At 34.8% G+C, this 18003-nt stretch overlaps 1 protein-coding gene across 1 annotated transcript in view; it reads left to right on the top strand.

Moving 5' to 3' along the window:
* TSGA10 (testis specific 10) overlaps positions 1–18003 on the top strand; it is a 113152-nt gene that overhangs the window by 16333 nt on the left and 78816 nt on the right. The window contains 4 exon segments of the mRNA XM_079111328.1: positions 1981–2196; positions 8380–8445; positions 9700–9867; positions 10257–10412. Of these exon segments, the coding sequence (XP_078967454.1) occupies positions 1981–2196; positions 8380–8445; positions 9700–9867; positions 10257–10412 (606 nt within the window).

Genomic DNA, 18003 nt, shown 5'->3' with positions numbered 1-18003 from the left:
GGGATTTTAAATGGCATTTATCTTTTGTTCTCAGTGTGATTAGTCACCATAAGGTTACAGGAGTGACTCCAAAATTGTGTTTTCAAAGAATTTTTATTATATGGTAGCAGACCAAAAGAGAAGAAGAGAGTAGGAGGCTCAGGTTCAGGCCAGCTGTGATAAAAGACTGCACTAAGGAAATAGTGCCTTTATTTTCTAAAAAATTCTTTAATTTTTTTGTTTCACTTTTTTAAAAAAATTTTTGTAGTTGTAGATAGACAGCATGAACATGCCTTTATTTTAATTGCTTATTTTTGTATGCAGTGCTAAGGATTGAACCCAGTGCCTCACATGTGCTAGGCAAGTGCTCTGCCACTGAGCCCCAGCCCCTGCTCCCTTGTTTCATATTTTTGATAATTCAAACTCTTAACCTCTAAATCTCATAAATTAGTGTGACTTACAAAATGGCAAAGCAAGGGTTGGAGTAAAAGAATGATTTATTATGCTTCTTGGTGTGTATTCATTGGGTATAAGAGATGACACTGTCGGATATTTCATTAAAAATAATTCATGACTTAGAGGATATTCTTGATATATAGTGGCAAATTATAAAGTTTATATTTTTAAAGTAAACTGTTGTTTATGGTCTGAAAGAAGATATCTCTATAGTTATTTGAGAAGGTTATGGTTAGGGCAAGACTAATGTTAGAATTAAGAGATTGGAGATTTAGCATTGTTAGATGCTCCCCAAAGACTTAGACTATTTCTTCTGACTTGTTTCTGTGTTCTTACATCTTTTATAGGACACCAACACTGTGTCTTGAACATAGTAGGTGCTCAATAAGTGACTGACTGTTAAAGAGCTGGGTGCAGTGGCACATGCCTATAATTGCATCTGCTTGGGAGGCTGAGGCAGGAGGATCACAAGTTCAAAACCAGCCTGGGCAACTTAGCAAGAAAGATCCTGTCTCAAAATAAAAATTTAAAAAGGCTGGGCAGGCAGTTCAGTGGCAGAACACTTGCCTAAGCATGGGAATATAAAAGGAACAAATACTATGGAAAAGTATTTGGGCCACTATTTTGTTTCATAAATATTTGTTATTGTACTTAACATATTTCCTTCAGTAAACAAAAATGCTCTGAGGGAAGGCATCTAATCTATTTGTGTATCTTTGGAATATATTGCATAATTCCTGACATAATTGTTCAGTGGATCTAATACGTTTTTTTTCCTTTAAAGGCATTTGGATACCTTCGTGATAGAAAAGCCCCTTTTCTTCATCCGTTGATGGTTTGATAGTGGGCTGGGAAGGAAAGCTGTGGTCCTCCATATTAGTCAGCAGACACTTGATTGATTTGGTATTTAGCTTAGTCAAGTAAGTTACTATGTTCAAAAGGACTTTTCTAAAGAGTTAACATGTTTTGATAACAATAACTAGAAATTTAATTCCAAAGAACTCTTAATGATATTATTTATTTAAATTAGTTTCAAGACTTGTTTCTTTATTACACATATAAATGTTTGACTCTTTGAGTGGTTTGTTAAACATCGATAGTATTCAAGCCCTTTAATGAACTGGAAGTTGTTTTGAAAGATATATAGTTTAGGGCTGGGAATGGACATCAGTGTTAGGCATGCACAAGGTCCTGGGTTCTATCCCCAGGACTGCAAAAATAAGTAAATAAATAAATACAAAGAAAAGAAAAAGATACAGCTTAAATATTTTTTAAAAATTTTGGTCTGGAGACGTGACTCGATGTGCCTAGTATGCATGAGGGCCCTGGGCTTGATCCCCAGCACCACGATAAATAAATGGATAAAATTTTTAAAATTTTCACTTAATACTTTTTTTTAAGTGGGTAATACATTTGCATGACACAAGAGTTATACAGTTAGATCTCAGCAGATCTCCCTTTCTGATTCCAGTCACCTAGTTGCTTTCCTCAGAAGGAAGCTAAAGAAAAATTTTAATGTGATTATTTTCTTTCTCATTATAACAGATTCAAGACCTCAAACAGACAAATCATGGCTTGGAAGAATACGTTAGAAAACTCTTGGATAGTCAGGAAGTGGTAAGCAGTCAAGTAGACGATTTAACCAGCCACAATGAGCATCTTTGCAAAGAACTGATTAAAATTGACCAACTAGCAGAGCAACTAGAAAAAGAGAAGAATTTAGTGGTGGATACCGCCGATAAGGAACTTGAGGGAGCAAAGGTACTACTAGATTTACCACTGATTGGGGTCTTAATTCTACTTCAAACATGTAATTATTAAATGTAATGGAAAAAATGACATTCTATCATTTGGAAGCTTTTTAGATTTGACTTTATATTTAAATGTCTCTCTGAAGAGCTAAATTATATTGTTTCTCACATTTATTTCATTTAAAAATTTTTGTTCAAGAACTTTTCTAAGTAATATGCAGTCATTGTAAAAATTTCAAGGTAACAGGAGCATTCTGAAAATAGAGTGTTGCTCTCCCTCCCCAATCCTTTTTCTCTGCAGAAAAATCCAAAAATAGATAGATCTATTTCCATCTATTTACATGTTTAACATTTATTTCATACTTTACAGAAGGGATTTTACCCAAATTTAAATTTCTGTGCAATTAAACTTGCTAATCCATTCTTGATTGACTTCTGAGTTGTGGCTTTGATTTGGGAAAACCTTGTTATCTCTCGTTTTAATACTTTCTATGGTCTTTTTAAAATTTTTACTGTCTCTTGAATTTCATTTTGTTCTAGTATGAGGTAGGGTGTGTTGGTTCTTTCTTTCCCCACTGATCTGAAGTACTATTTTAATGATAAACTATGTCTGTGGATGTGTTTCTGAACTATTTGGACTCTGAAATTCATTTTCCTTTTTCTGTGCCACTACCATATTATTTTAGTTATTGTAACTTTATGGTATTTTGGTAAACATTTTATTTCTACCATAAAATTTAGAAACCAGGGGTTTAAAAATAATTATAAAATGAAGAGTTTCATTTTTCTTGCTGCCTAATGGCTTAAAAGCAAGACAGAACCCATTGAACTTTGAAATGACAATGTGTGATATTGTGCTTATCTGGATTTTATTTATCACCAAATTAGTAAATTGTATATATAATAAGGTAATTTCCCAAAGCAATTTATTAATACACATTATTCCTTAATATCATTTTAATATACCAAGAGTCTGTAGCATATAATAAAACATGTAATTCATTAAATGATCAGACTGAACATGTTAATGAGGTGTTAGAGTAATTTGAAATTTATGAGCCCAGTTGAACTCTAGGCTTGTGTGTTTTTGTGCAGTAATCTTTACTTAGACTGAGAAAGATAAATCTAAATCAATGAAAAGTCAAATAATGGACTATTAAGTATAAAGTTTATTACTTTAATGTAAGGACACACTCATCAGAATGTTGCCTGAAGAGGTCCTTAGAAGAGCTACTTAAAGAGTAGGTAGATAAGAATGGTTTGTCTTCAACTTGTGAATAATTTACCTTCTAATGGGTGCTGATAAAGTATTTGAAGGACATTTTAAAGTAGTTTGAATATTTTAGCATTTCTCAATAACAGACCTTTAGTTTGTCTATTACTTTAAGAATAGTTATCCTTCATTCACAGTGTAATGGTAAATTTGAGTTCAGTCTTTCTATGTATAAAAATTACCCACCTTAAGTTTTTTCAAATTAAAAGTTTCTTCAGATTAAAAACAAACTACATTATTTCCGTGACTGAGGGAAGCTTAGATTGACTGGATTCCAACAATGAGAGTGCCCTTTTTAAAAGTCATCAGTTCAAAGGGTTATTTAGGGTCTGTGTTCTAGAGAGAGGGCAAGAACTGTGTCAGTCTGAAGTCTCTGCTTTTAAAAGGGAAAATTTCAGGAATGGAAAATATCTAAAGTATAAGAGCTAGGATTTACTTAAAATATTAAACTCATGAATGGAAATTTTGCCTGGCTCAGAAAAGAGTATTTCTGGAATGTTGGAGGTATTTGGAGAAGTGGAAAGCTATCCAACATTTCAAAGAACTGGGCAGCAGTCTTAGAGATAGTATTGCTGATGCAGGGAAGATGTGGGAAACTTTAATGCAGGACAAAATGGAAAGAGATGCTTTCGACTGGTAGAATGCTCTGAAATGAGGACCTCTCCAGCCTCAGTAAATGAATGTTCCAGGTAGAATGGGGATTAGGAGATGCAGGTCCAACACTGGGGATGTGAACATTTAACACGTGTTTTCACCATCTCCAAGTTGGTGTGGTGTTTAGGTGTATAATAACTGGGCAGAGATTCCTTGCACATTTTGTAAGACAACTTGAAACAAGAATTTCTAATTTGATGATAAAGAATGTTTGGGTTCCTATAGCATTGGAGATTTTGCTATAAATACTAGGAAGTAGAGTCTGAGGGTAAAGCTGCTGTTAGTTTGTCTGGAGTTGATATAGTATTTATTTACTGGGAAGGGTTTAATTTTAGTCATATTTTTAAAGATCAACAGATTAACTTCTTTCATTAACATGTTTTGAGTATTGTATTATCTATTGCTTTGTAACAAATTATTTTTAAGCCTTAATGACTTAAACAGCAAGCATTTATATTTTAGGTTCCATGTGCTAGGAATTCAGGGGTGACTCAACTGGGTGATTCTGGTTCACAATTCTCAGGAAATTGTCATTAAGATGTTGGCTGAGATGTGGTCATGGCTTGACTAGTCCTGGAGAATTAGCTTCTAAGATGGCTCACTTAGATGGCTGTGGATTGATGGCTGGAGGCCTCTGTTCCTTGCCAAGTGGACCTCTCTGTAGGGTTGCTTGACATGTTCTGTGTGACAGTTGCCCACCCCTTCCCTAGCCAGTGATCCAGGAGAGAGAGAGAGAGGAATCTGCACTGCCTGTTATGACCCAGTCTAAAAAGTAGTATTTCATCACTTCCATCATATTCTCTTCTCTGAAAGTGAGTCATTAAATATAATACACACTCAAGGGGAGGGTAATTAGGCTTTACTTTTCAGAAAAAGGAATATACATTTAAGATCACCACAACTGCCTCCCTTTATCCTCTTGAGTTGTTTACCATTAATAACTTAGCACAGTGTTTCCCAGGTAATTGAAATGAGTTTTTAAAATGTGAAGAAGCAGAATTGCAATTTCACTATTATTAGTTTTTGTTTTTAATTGACATAGAGACAACTGTAAAACATAATCTCTGACACCCTTGTCATTACTGTTGCTTTTGTATGTGTTTCAATTAATCAAAAATTGTTGTAGAGCCTATCATGTGGAAGACATTATATAAAGCCTATGTTTGTCCCACTTCCCCTACCATATACTCGTACACACTCCCCACTTCTCTCTCCTAATTTTTCTCTGTACCTCTTTTCCACTTCTTTCCCCTTTTCTTTGCTTTAGCCACACTGGTCTCCTAACTGTTCATTGGAACTTGCTAGATACATAGCCTTAGTATCTTTGCTATGTATCTGTACTTTTTGTCTGGAAATGTTCTTTTAGGTTTTCTTATGGTTGACTCCCTTCTTTAAATCCCTATCCAAAGGTCACCTTTCAACAAACACTCCCTTATCACCCTATTTACCATTCAAGCCTGTTCTTCCATAAACACTTCCATATCTTTAACTTTACTGTTATTTTGATAGTGTACTATGTAATTTATTCATTATGTTTTAAAAAAGTGTTTATCCCAGCAGGAATGTTAGATGCCCCAAGGCAGGGATCTTCACTTTTCTTTTTTTTTAAACTTGTTTATTTTAAGTGCCTAGAACAGATACATGAGTATTTATTGTCTATATTTTGAGTGACACAATTACTACCTGACATATATTTTGACTGTTGTCTTTTTTCTTTCTTTTATTTTCAGTACTGGGGATTAAATCCAGGGGTGCTTTACCACTGAATTATATTCCCAGCCCTTTTTATTTTTTTCTTTTGAGATAAGGCCTTGATAAGTTGCCTAGGCTGGCCTTGAACTTGGGATCCTCCTGTCTTAGCCTTCCAAGTAGTTGGGGTTACAGTCATGTTCCACCATGCTTAGCTTGTTTTTTTTTTTTTTTTTTTTTTCTTTTTAGCTAGAGTATAAACTCCACAAGGGCAGAGATTTTTGTCTGTTTTATTCAGCACATATTACAGTATCAGATAGTTAGTAGGGAGTAATTAAATAATTGTCAAATAAGTAAAAATACTGGACTAGTTATAATTTAGTTTTTCAGAATGGAATCAACATTTTTTAATCATTATAATGAAAGTATGGGCTTAGCAGTAGAGTGCTTGCCTAGGATGTGTGTTGCCCTGCGTAGATCCCCAGTACTGCAAAACCAAAAATGAATAGTAATACATTATGGGGTTCCTCTCTGCCACATCCAGTGTGGGGGAGAAAAGGGTTAACGCCGGAGGAGAATGTTGGCAGTTTTTCTGTTACCCAAAAAACTTATCTACTCAATAAACACACAAGAGTCAACACTCCTTTTATGTGAGGGGCATAGCCTACCAGTTCTGGCCTCTTACAGCAACATGGAGTCGCCCAGCTCTCCTTTATTTGTAACACACAGGTAAAGTGGGCAGGACTGGGCGGAGCTTCTTCTGTGATGGACAGGATAGGGTGGAGTTAGGGAAGCCATCCTCTAGGGGGAAAATTCCAGAAGGAGACAGGGAACCACTCCCAGGCAGCACCACATGCTTCCTGGCAGTTCCTAGAAGCCAGGCTCTGTGGCATGGCTCAGCCTAATCTGATTCTGCTAAATAAGGACGGCTTCCCACAGTACATGTTTATTATAAGAATTTAAGTGCACATAGAAAAGTATAATGAAGATAATAATTTGCCCTTGCCACAACTTGCTAGACCTAGAAATAATCTGTCTTCTTTTATTTCTATGTTATTGGTTGTATCTTATCCTATCTTATCTATATTTTAGGATGTGTGTATATAAATTTATTTTTTATGGAAAGTGTCATACTACATATTCTGTTTTGCTGAGTTTTTATACTTAATTTAGAATGGAAATTTTTACACATTATTCTTACTAGACCCATGTCTTTTTTAGTGTCTTTGTAGTAATATAAATTAAAACATCAGGAATTTTACATTAAAAACTATACATAAGCTTATCTAAACTATACGTTCCAAGTAATAGGATCTCTTAGTATTTCATTAATTTAAATATAACTGCCAAAAAAATCTTAGACGAGAACTTTGGTATCAAGATTAAATGAAGAGGGCTGGGGAGATAGCTCAGTTGGTAGAGTGCCTTGTGCCTTGCAAGCACAAGGTCCTGGGTTCGATCCCCGGTACCACAGGAAAAAAAAAAAAAAAAAGAATAAATGAAGAGCAATAATTCCAGAAAATCAAAATTTAAAATATAGGGGGTGTGTGAGTGAGCTTTCTGTTGCTAACAAAATACCTGAGAAAAATAAATTTAAAAGGAGGAAATGTTTCTTTTGGCTTAAAGTTTCAGAGATTTCAGTCCATGGCAGCTTGACCTATTGCTTTTGGACCTATTGTGTGGTGGCTCATCATGGCAGAAGTTTGTGACAGAGGAAAACTGCTCATCTCATGGCAACCAGGAAGCAGAGAGAGAGGAAAGGGCCAGGATCCTTACATACCCTTTAGCAGCATGCCCCAGTGACCCCACTTCCCTGCACCAGGCTTAACTCCTGAAATCTCCACCACCTCCCAATAGCACGGGGGAGCAAGCCTTCAACACATGAGCCTTTGGGGAAATTTAGGGTCCAAATCATAACAGCAGGCAAAATCAGGACACACTGTAGTTGAGAATATTGTGGGGAAAGTTGATGAATTGAGAAATATATTCATTAAACGAACAGGCCAACTTTCAGTGGATAACTTTATCACTTTGCATAAAAACTTGGTCATTCTTCTTTAGGAACATACAGTGTAGACATGCTACATACAGGACTACAGGTGGCAATGCTGTAAGACTTGGTAGGTTCAATGTCATAAGCGTGATACAAAAAATATTTTGTGGATTGGATTGAAGTAAGCTATTAAAGTAGTTCTGAGAAGGCAGACTTTTCTAAATGGTGTAATTTGAGAAAACTTTTTTCCAGTCATTCTTTATAACTTCTTATTATCTTCAGAATTATAACTAGTAATAACATTTTGTTCTAGTTCATGGGGAATAATTTGGTAAAATATAATCAATTATTATTTTACATAAAACATTGGGTGATTTAAAGGAACTACTAAATTTCATCCTAGGTTCTTTTACCATTGAAGGTTGGTAAATACAGGGGTGGTTTACGTTTCTTAAAAAAATATTCACTGCTTTTATTTTTAAGTGAATTCCTGTTGTTGTTGGGGTTTTTTTGATCCTCTTTCTTTTGATGCTCAGTTGAATCAACATAAGTATGTTTAACATGAATTATTTCTAATTTTACAGATTGAACTCATTTGCCAGCAAAATAATATAATAGTATTAGAAGATACAATAAAAAGGCTTAGATCTGTAAGTATATTTTTAAAAAGATATATGTTAAGGAATCATTTTTATCCAGTTAAGTAAGCTACAAAAATAATTGTACACCTGTTTGGCTCTCATGCCTTTTCTGAGCAATAAGATTTTTTTTTTTCCTCTCAAAAATCAGCACCTACTACTGGGCCACAGGAGTATCCCCTTCTCAAAGAGGGATGCTTTTCTTGCTCCATTTCATTACTACTTTCTCCCTTAAAGAGAGAGGACAACTCTTGGTGGATTTTTACTAATGACTTTTATTATTTCTTGATTAAAATGATTGCACTGAAAATTTTAATTTTCGAAATATAAGATGAACTTTTTTACACATTAAATTTTATTGCCTTTGGTAATAAATATTTTTAAAACATAAATTGTTTCTTTTCTTTTTTTGCGGTGCTGGGAATTGAACTCAGGGCCTTGTGCTTGCAAGACGAGCACTCTACCAACTGAGCTATCTCCCCAGCCCATAAATTGTTTCTTAATCCAAAGTGTTATGTTTGATTTATTTAACAACATGAAATGAAAATTGCTCCATTTAAATATTTTAATCTTATCTTTTAAAACATTTTAAAAATTATATAAAATATGTTGTAATTTTCTCCCAAGAATGTATTGATGAAAAAGCTGAAAATATTATAAAATTTCTAAATATATTAAAGTAAATCAGAATTCATGGAAATACACTTGAAAGTATGTTATATTCAGCATCCATTTAATTTATTCATTGAACAATTATTGAACAAACTTAGACACTAACCACTGTTTTAAGAGTAGCATGTAAATTTTTCTAAAGCAAATGAATTCCATTTCTAAAACTTATATTAGGTTTATGGATATTCTTCACATCTGTCTTTTTTGTTACCATTTTTTTCTTCAAAATTAGGGGTGCTTTTAGTCAAATAAAAATATAGCTCATCCAGTAATGGTGAAAAATAAAACTATATAATTGCTTTTCAAAACTATTGGTGAATAGTTTTTTAAATGTTCTATTTTTTCAAATGACAAATTTAGGGGCTGGGATTGTGGCTCAGTGGTAGAGCCCTTGCCTAGCATGTGTGAGGCACTGGGTTCGATTCTCAGCACCAAATACAGATAATAAATAAAGGTCATCAACAGCTAATGAAAATATTTAAGAAATAAAAAAATACCAAGTTTAATATTTTTAAGGACCTATTTGTTTTCCTTTAGAAAAGTATGCTATAGTTTAGCTTTAAATAATTGCCTAATTTTTTCCTCCTTGGCAAGATAATTTTAGAGACTGAAAAAGCACAAAATAAATCTCCTTCTAGACTTGATTCCTTTGTAAAGACTTTAGAAGCAGACAGAGATTACTACAAAAGTGAAGCTCAGAATTTGAGAAAAATGCTCAGAAGTAGATCTAAAAGTCCAAGACGCCTGTCTCCATCTTCTCGGGTAAGTTGGAAACATAAATATTTTGAAGTTTGTTGCTCAAACACTGACTTTTAGTCTTTGATTTATGTAATCTGGATATAATTCATTTGGATTTGGCATGAATTACTGTATCACAGAGATTGGGAGAAAAAGGTTTCTTCAAGGTCAGAGTGGAGAACAATATTGGTTCTTTATTCCCATTATAAGTGATGGTTAGGAGGTAATCAGACAAATTTGGAGCAATTTTGGATGAAACTTTTGGAAAAGGGAGATGACTTTTGTTATTGTATTCTTCACTATTTCATTGTGTAATCATGTTTGCATAAGTAGAGATTGTGTACTGTCATCGGCAGCAGCTTTTTATTAGTACAATATACGAAAGAAGAACTTCACATTCTGTATAATTTTAGGGTGCAAACTGTGATGTAGAGCTTTTGAAGACAACAAGAGATCGTGAAGAACTCAAATGCATGCTGGAAAAATATGAGCGTCATTTGGCAGAAATTCAGGGTAATGTCAAGGTTCTTACATCTGAGAGAGACAAGACCTTCCTTCTTTATGAACAGGTAAACTTATTTATAAATGAATAAATTTTATAAGTAATAACATTTGCTTTTAGAGGTATTTAATTCTTTAAGTTCTATGAAGTGCTTAGACCTGCCAATCAAATTAATTTAACCAATTTTTGAGAATTATGTTTGTTCTTAAGATATTATTCATGAATGATAATATATTTTTAGTTTAATAAGCATATGAGTACTCACATATACCTATACCCTCTAAAAGATTATATACATGTGTAAAAATAGTCTGATTTTTGGATTAAGAAATGAGGCTAGGGGTTGGGGATGTAGCTCAGAGGTAAATACACTTGCCTAGTATGCATGGGACCCAGGTGTTCAATCCCCAGCCCCACAAAAAAAAAAAAAAAAAAAAAAAAAAAAAAAAGGGACATGAGGAAAGTGTATAATGATAGGATGTGCTGAATTCAAGGTAAAAAGATCAGGATTTGAGTATTTAAAATACACTAATATTTCACTTTGGAAACTGCCATATAATTTCAGAGAGTAAAATCACCTTGTAGTTTGTTTTCTAGCTTTAAAGTACATAGCTTTTATTAATCAAATGGCTTTTTTTTTTAACCCAAAAATGTTTAATCTCATAAGTCACAACATAATTTCTGTTAGTTACTATGTGCAGGGTTCTAGGGTTATACTCTAAGGGACAGAAAAAAATTTCTGTAAATCTGCACTATTGTCAGGGAGATAAAGTATATAGTGTTTACTTTTGTTGTTACTATGGAATACTTGGTCTTGAGGATGTTTTAGGAAATAAAAGAAGTGAACATTTTTAGTTAGGGTGATCAAGGAAATCTTTGTTAGAAGATGTGGAATTTGAACCCTGAAGAATGAATGGGGCTTCTTTATTCTGAAAGAGGCAAGGAGGAACATTCCAGACTAAAAGACTGGTATGAGGCAAAGGATAAAGAGAGGAAAATCAATAGATAAATAGGTCAGCTTAAGACTAGAGCAGATTGTATCTGTGAATGGAATAAGGGACACTTAAGGCTTGAAAGGAATATTGAACTAGAGCAGGAGTCTGGAAAATATCTTCAGCTTTTCAGGCCCTGTGGTCTGTATTGCAACAATTCAACTCTGTTGTAGGTGAAAGCAAATGTAGATAATACATAAATGAATAAGTTGAAATTATAATAAAACCTTATGGATGCTGAAATTTGAATTTCAGGTTATTTTTACCTGTTATGAAAAATTCTTCTTTTGTCCCCCAAACAATGTAAACATGTAAAAAAAATTCCTTGGAAATACAAATGACCAATGAATATATGGAAGAAAAGTTTAACATCTTTAGCTATCAGGGAAATGCAAATCAAAACTACATTGAGATTTTATTTCACTCCAGTTCGTATGGCAGTCATCAAGAATACAAATAATAATAAATGGCAAGTATGTGGGAGAAAAGGAACATTTATACACTGATGGTGGGATTGTAAATTAGTATAGCCACTGTGGAAATCAGTATGGATATTCCTCAAAAGACTAAGAATGGAACTACCATATGACCCAGCTGTACCACTCCTTGGTATTTATTCAGTAGAATTGAAGTAAGTTTACGACAGCCATACATGCACACCCATGTTTACAGTAGCACAATTCACAATAGCCAAGTTATAGAACCAGCATAGGTGTCCATCAGCAGATGATTGGATAAAGAGACTGTGGCGTATGTCATTTTCAGGAAAATGGATGGAACTTGAGATCATTATGTTAAGTGAAATTAAGCCAGACTCAGAAAGTCAAGGGTTGTATATTTTCTCTCATATGTATAAGCTAGAGGGAAAAAAAACTGAAAAGAAAGGTGGGGATTGCTCATGAAATTAGAAAGGACACCAGTGAAACAGAGGCAGGAGATCAGGGGAGGAAGGAAGAAAGAGAAAGGACAACTGAGGAAAGAAAATGACATTACGTTATGTTCATGTACAAATACGTCATGAGGTCTTCCACTATTGTGTACCAATAAAAAGCTAAATAGAAAAAACTTTCTTAGCTCATAGATTTCTAAAATTAGGAGGCAGGCTGTATTTGGCTGTGAACTCTATATAGCTTGCTCACTTTTGGACTTCGATGGTAGAGGCTGACCCACAGACCTAATTATGGACTCATACTTTGCTTTATAAGCAGTGTGCCATTTATTATTTTTAAAGCAAAAGAAATATGACCCCAAAATCTCAGTTTTAACCTAGTGGCAACCTTTTATTATCTTATACATAATTTTTCTATATTTTTATTTTTATGTAACAATTTCTCCTTTAAGAGAATTAGAGGAGAGAGAGACAGACCATGGAGTCCTTACAAGATGGTCACAATATGCATGCACAGACATTGAAGAACTTAGGGTGCCATCAGTAGAAATAAATACAGGAACTGATAGAAGAGACCTGAAGGAAGACTTGAGGAGATTTGATTAGAAAGGCAGGACAAATGAAAATAACTGAAATTCTTTTTGAATGACAGAATTGTGATAATAAAAGAAGAAATAAAGTCATTGGTGGTTTGAGGAAAGTTGTGATTTTAGATGGAGCAAGTTCATGGTGATATGATTAGGAAGTAATTGCCATCAGTCAGTAAGAATGTGGGATTGGAGAGGGGAGAGAGCAGGATCCGGATATGTGGCTTTAGAAGTCATCTTCTTAGAGGTGAGTTTTTAGCCTCACATTAAATGAAGACTCTGAAGGTGAAAGCTCTTCCTAGAGAAAAAGAAGTCCCCCCAGCCCTCATTATACTCTATACAAGGCAAAGAGGAAACTTTGAAGGAGAAGAAGAAGATGGAGAACTAGGGTAGAAAGTGTTATAAGCACAAGGGGAGGAAGGATATTAAAAACAACGTCAGATGTTGCCCAAATATGAAGAACAGGCACTAAAAAAGGCTGTGAGATTTGGTGAGCACGTTAGTTGAAATTGCGTGGTGCCACAGGGATGGGAGGCAGGTTGCTGGGGTGAGAGAGTGGTAAAGAACAATTGGCAGTGGGTAGAGAGAGTACTTTTTTTTTTTTTGTAAGTGTATCAGAGGAAGAAACATGGCATGGTAAATGGGACAGTAGGATTAAGTGATAGGTTTTCAAGATAAGGAAACCCTTGCACATGATTAAAGGTGGGGGAGAAAGTCAGTAGAGGGTACACTGTTCAAGTTGAAATAATTGTAATTGAGTCAAGGAGCTATAAGGAGACATTTTAGGAAATGAAGTCTGGGGTTTCTTTTTTTTATTGTAAACAAATGGGATACATGTTGTTTCTCTGTACATGGCGTAAAGGCATACCATTTGTGTAATCATAAACTTACATAGGGTAATGTTGTTTGAATCATTGTGTTATTTTTTCCCTTCCCCCCACCCCTCCCACCCCTCTTTTCCCTCTATACAGTCCTTCCTTCCTCCATTCTTGCCCCCCTCCCTAACCCTAACGCTAACCCTAACACTAAACCCCCCCCCCCCCCCCATTATATGTCATCCTCCACTTATCAGCGATATCATTCGTCCTTTGGTTTTTTGAGATTGACTTATCTCACTTAGCATGATATTCTCCAATTTCATCCATTTGCCTGGAAATGCCATAATTTTATCATTCTTTATGGCGGAGTAATATTACATTGTATATATATACCACAGTTTCTTTATCCATTCATCAATTGAAGGACATCTAGGTTGGTTCCACAATATGGCTATGGTGAATTGAGCAGCTATGAACATTGATGTGGCTGTATCTCTGTAGTGTGCTGATTTTAAGTCCTTTGGCCAAGGAGTGGGATAGCTGGGTCAAATGGTGGTTCCATTCCAAGTTTTCTAAGGAATCTCCACACTGCTTTCCAGAGTGGCTGCACTAATTCGCAGCCCCACCAGCAATGTATGAGTGTACCTTTCTCTCCACATGCTCGCCAACACCTGTTGTTGCTTGTATTCTTGATAATCGCCATTCTAATTGGGGTGAAATGGAATCTTAGGGTGGTTTTGATTTGCATTTCTCTTATTACTAGAGATGTTGAACATTTTTCCATATGTTTGTTGATTGCTTGTAGATCATCTTCTGTGAAGTGTCTATTTATTTCCTTAGCCCATTTGTCAATTGGATTATTTGCATTCTTGGTGTAGAGTTTTTTGAGTTCTTTATAGATTCTGGAGATTAGTGCTCTATCTGAAGTATGATTGGCAAAGATTTTCTCCTACTCTGTAGGCTCTTTCTTCGCATTGATGAGTTTCCTTTGCTGAGAGAAAGCTTTTTACTTTGAATCTATCCCAGTTATTGATTCTTGCTTTTATTTCTTGTGCTATGGGAGTCCTGTTGAGGAAGTCTAGTCCTAAGCAGACATGTTGAAGATTTGGACCTACTTTTTCTTCTATAATCTGCAGGGTCACTGGTCTGATTCCGAGGTCCTTGATCCATTTTGAGTTGAGTTTCATGCATAGTGAGAGATATGGGTTTAGTTTCATTCTATTGCATATGGATTTCCAATTCTCCCAGCACCATTTGTTGAAGAGGCTATCTTTTCTCCATTGCATATTTTTGGCACCTTTGTCTAGTATGAGAAAGTTGTATTTATTTGGGTTTGTGTCCATGTCCTCTATTCTGTACCATTGATCTACCTTTCTATTTTGGTACCAATACCATGCCATTTTTGTTACTATTGCTTTGTAGTAGAGTTGAAGATCTGGTATAGCGATACCCCCTGCTTCACTCTTTCTGCTAAGGATTGCTTTAGCTATTCTGGGTTTCTTATTCTTCCAGATGAATTTCATAATTGCTTGCTCTATTTCTGTAAGGTACACCATTGGGATTTTAATTGGAGTTGCATTGAATCTGTATAGAACTTTTGGTAGTATGGCCATTTTGACAATATTAATTCTGCCTATCCAAGAACATGGGAGAGCTTTCCATCTTCCAAAGTTTTCTTTAATTTCTTTCTTTAGTGTTCTGTAGTTCTCATCATAGAGGTCTTTTACCTCTTTTGTGAGATTGATTCCCAAGTATTTCATTTTTTTCGAGGTTATTGTGAATGGGGTAGTTTTCCTAATTATTCTTTCCAAAGATTCATCACTTATGTATGAAAATGCATTAGATTTATGTGCATTGATCTTATATCCCACTACTTTACTGAATTCACTTATGAGTTCTAAAAGTTTTCTGGTGGAATTTCCTGTTTCCTCTAAATATATAATCATATCATCAGCAAACAGGGATAGTTTGAGTTCTTCTTTTCCTTTTCGTATCCCTTTAATCTCTTTGGTTTGTCTAATTGCTCTGGCCAGAGTCTCAAGGACGATATTGAATAGAAGTGGTGAAAGAGGGCATCCCTGCCTTGTTCCAGTTTTTAGGGGGAATGCTTTCAGTTTTTCACCATTTAGAATGATATTAGCCATGGGCTTAGCATAGATGGCCTTTACAATGTTAAGGAATGATCCCACTATCCCTATTTTTTCTAGTGTTTTGAGCATGAAGGGGTGCTGTATTTTATCAAATGCATTTTCTGCATCTATTGAAATAATCATGTGATTCTTGACTTTAAGTCTATTGATATGGTGAATTACATTTATTGATTTCCTGATGTTGAACCAACCTTGCATCCCTGGGATGAAACCCACTTGATCATGGTGCACTCTTTTTAATATGTTTTTGTATGCAATTTGCTAAAATTTTGCTGAGAATTTTTGCGTCGATGTTCATTAAGGATATTGGTCTCAAATTTTCTTTCTTCGATGTGTCTCTGTCTGGTTTAGGTATCAGGGTAATATTGGCTTCATAGAATGAGTTTGGGAGGGTTCCCTCCTCTCCTATTTTATGGAATACTTTGAGAAGTATTGGAATGAGCTCTTCTTTAAAGGTTTTGTAGAACTCGGCTGAGAACCCATCTGGTCCCGGACTTTTCTTTGTTGGTAGGCTTTTGATGACTTCTTCTATTTCAGTATTTGAAATTGGTCTATTTAAATTGTGTATGTCCTCCTCGTTCAGTTTAGGCAATTCATATGTCTCTAGAAACCTGTTGATGTCTTCGAAATTTTCTATTTTGTTGGAGTATAGATTTTCAAAATAGCTTCTAATTATGTTTTGTATTTCAATCCTGTCTGTTGTGATATTTCCTTGTTCATTCTGAATTTTAGTGATTTAGGTTTTCTTTCGTCTTCTCTTTGTTAGTGTGGCTAAAGGTTTATCAATTTTGTTTATTTTTTCGAAGAACCAACTATTTATTTTGTCAATTTTTTGATTGTTTCTTTTGTTTCAATTTCGTTGATTTCAGTTCTGAGTTTGACTGTTTCCTGTCTTCTACTACTTTTGGTGCTGGTCTGTTCTTCTTTTTCTAGGGCTTTGAGCTGTAGTGTTAGGTCATTTATTTGTTGAGTTTTACTTCTTTTATTAAATGCGCTCCATGAAATAAATTTTCTTCTAAGTACTGCTTTCATAGTATCCCAGAGATTTTGATATGATGTTTCTTTGTTCTCATTTACCTCTAAGAATTTTTTAATTTCCTTCCTAATATCTTCTGTTATCCATTTATCATATAATAGCATATTGTTTAATCTCCAGGTGTTGGAGTAGTTTCTGTTTTTTACTCTTTCATTTATTTCTAACTTCAATCCATTATGATCTGATAGAATACAAGGTAGTGTCTCTATCTTCTTGTATTTGCTAACATTCGCTTTGTGGCATAATATGTGGTCTATTTTAGAGAAGGATCCATGTGCTGTTGAGAAGAAAGTGTATTTGCTCTTGGTTGGATGGTATATTCTATAAATGTCCGTTAAGTCAAAATTATTGATTGTGTTATTGAGGTCTATGGTTTCTTTGTTCAATTTTTGTTTGGAAGATCTGTCCAGTGGTGAGAGAGGCGTGTTAAAATCACCTAGTATTATTGTGTTATGGTCTATTTGGTTTCTGAAATTGAGAAGGATTTGTTTGACATACATGGATGAGCCACTGTTTGGGGCATAGATGTTTATGATTGTTATATCTTGCTGATTTATGCTTCCCTTAAGCAGTATGAAATGTCCTTCTTTATCCCTTCTGACTAACTTTGGCTTGAAGTCCACATTATTTGAAATGAGGATGGATATTCCAGCTTTTTTTCTGAGTCCTTGTGCATGGTATGTTTTCCCCATCCTTTCACCTTTAGTCTATGGGTATCTTTTTCTATGAGGTGAGTCTCTTGCAGGCAACATATTGTTGGATCTTTCTTTTTAATCCAATCTGCCAGTCTATGTCTTTTGATTGATGAATTCAGGCCATTAACATTCAGGGTTATTATAGAGATATGATTTGGTTTCCTGGTCATTTGGTTCATTTTTTAAATTTTATTTATTTTTTTTAACGCGACTTGGTTCCTCCTTTATTTGACAATTCCTTTAGGATAATTCCTCCCTTTGCTGATTTGCTTCTTTGTTTTTCATCTCTTCCTCATGGAATATTTTGCTGAGAATGTTCTGTAATGCTGGCTTTCTTTTTGTAAATTCTTTTAGCTTTTGTTTATCATGGAAGGATTTTATTTCATCGTCAAATTTGAAGGTAAGTTTTGCTGGGTATAAGATTCTTGGTTGGCATCCATTTTCTTTCAGGGCTTGAAAAATGTTGTTCCAGGTCCTTCTAGCTTTTAGGG

Source organism: Sciurus vulgaris (genome assembly GCF_902686455.1).
Source record: "Sciurus vulgaris genome assembly, chromosome: 14".
NCBI lineage: Eukaryota > Metazoa > Chordata > Mammalia > Rodentia > Sciuridae > Sciurus > Sciurus vulgaris.
This window is presented reverse-complemented; position numbering and strand designations above follow the sequence as displayed.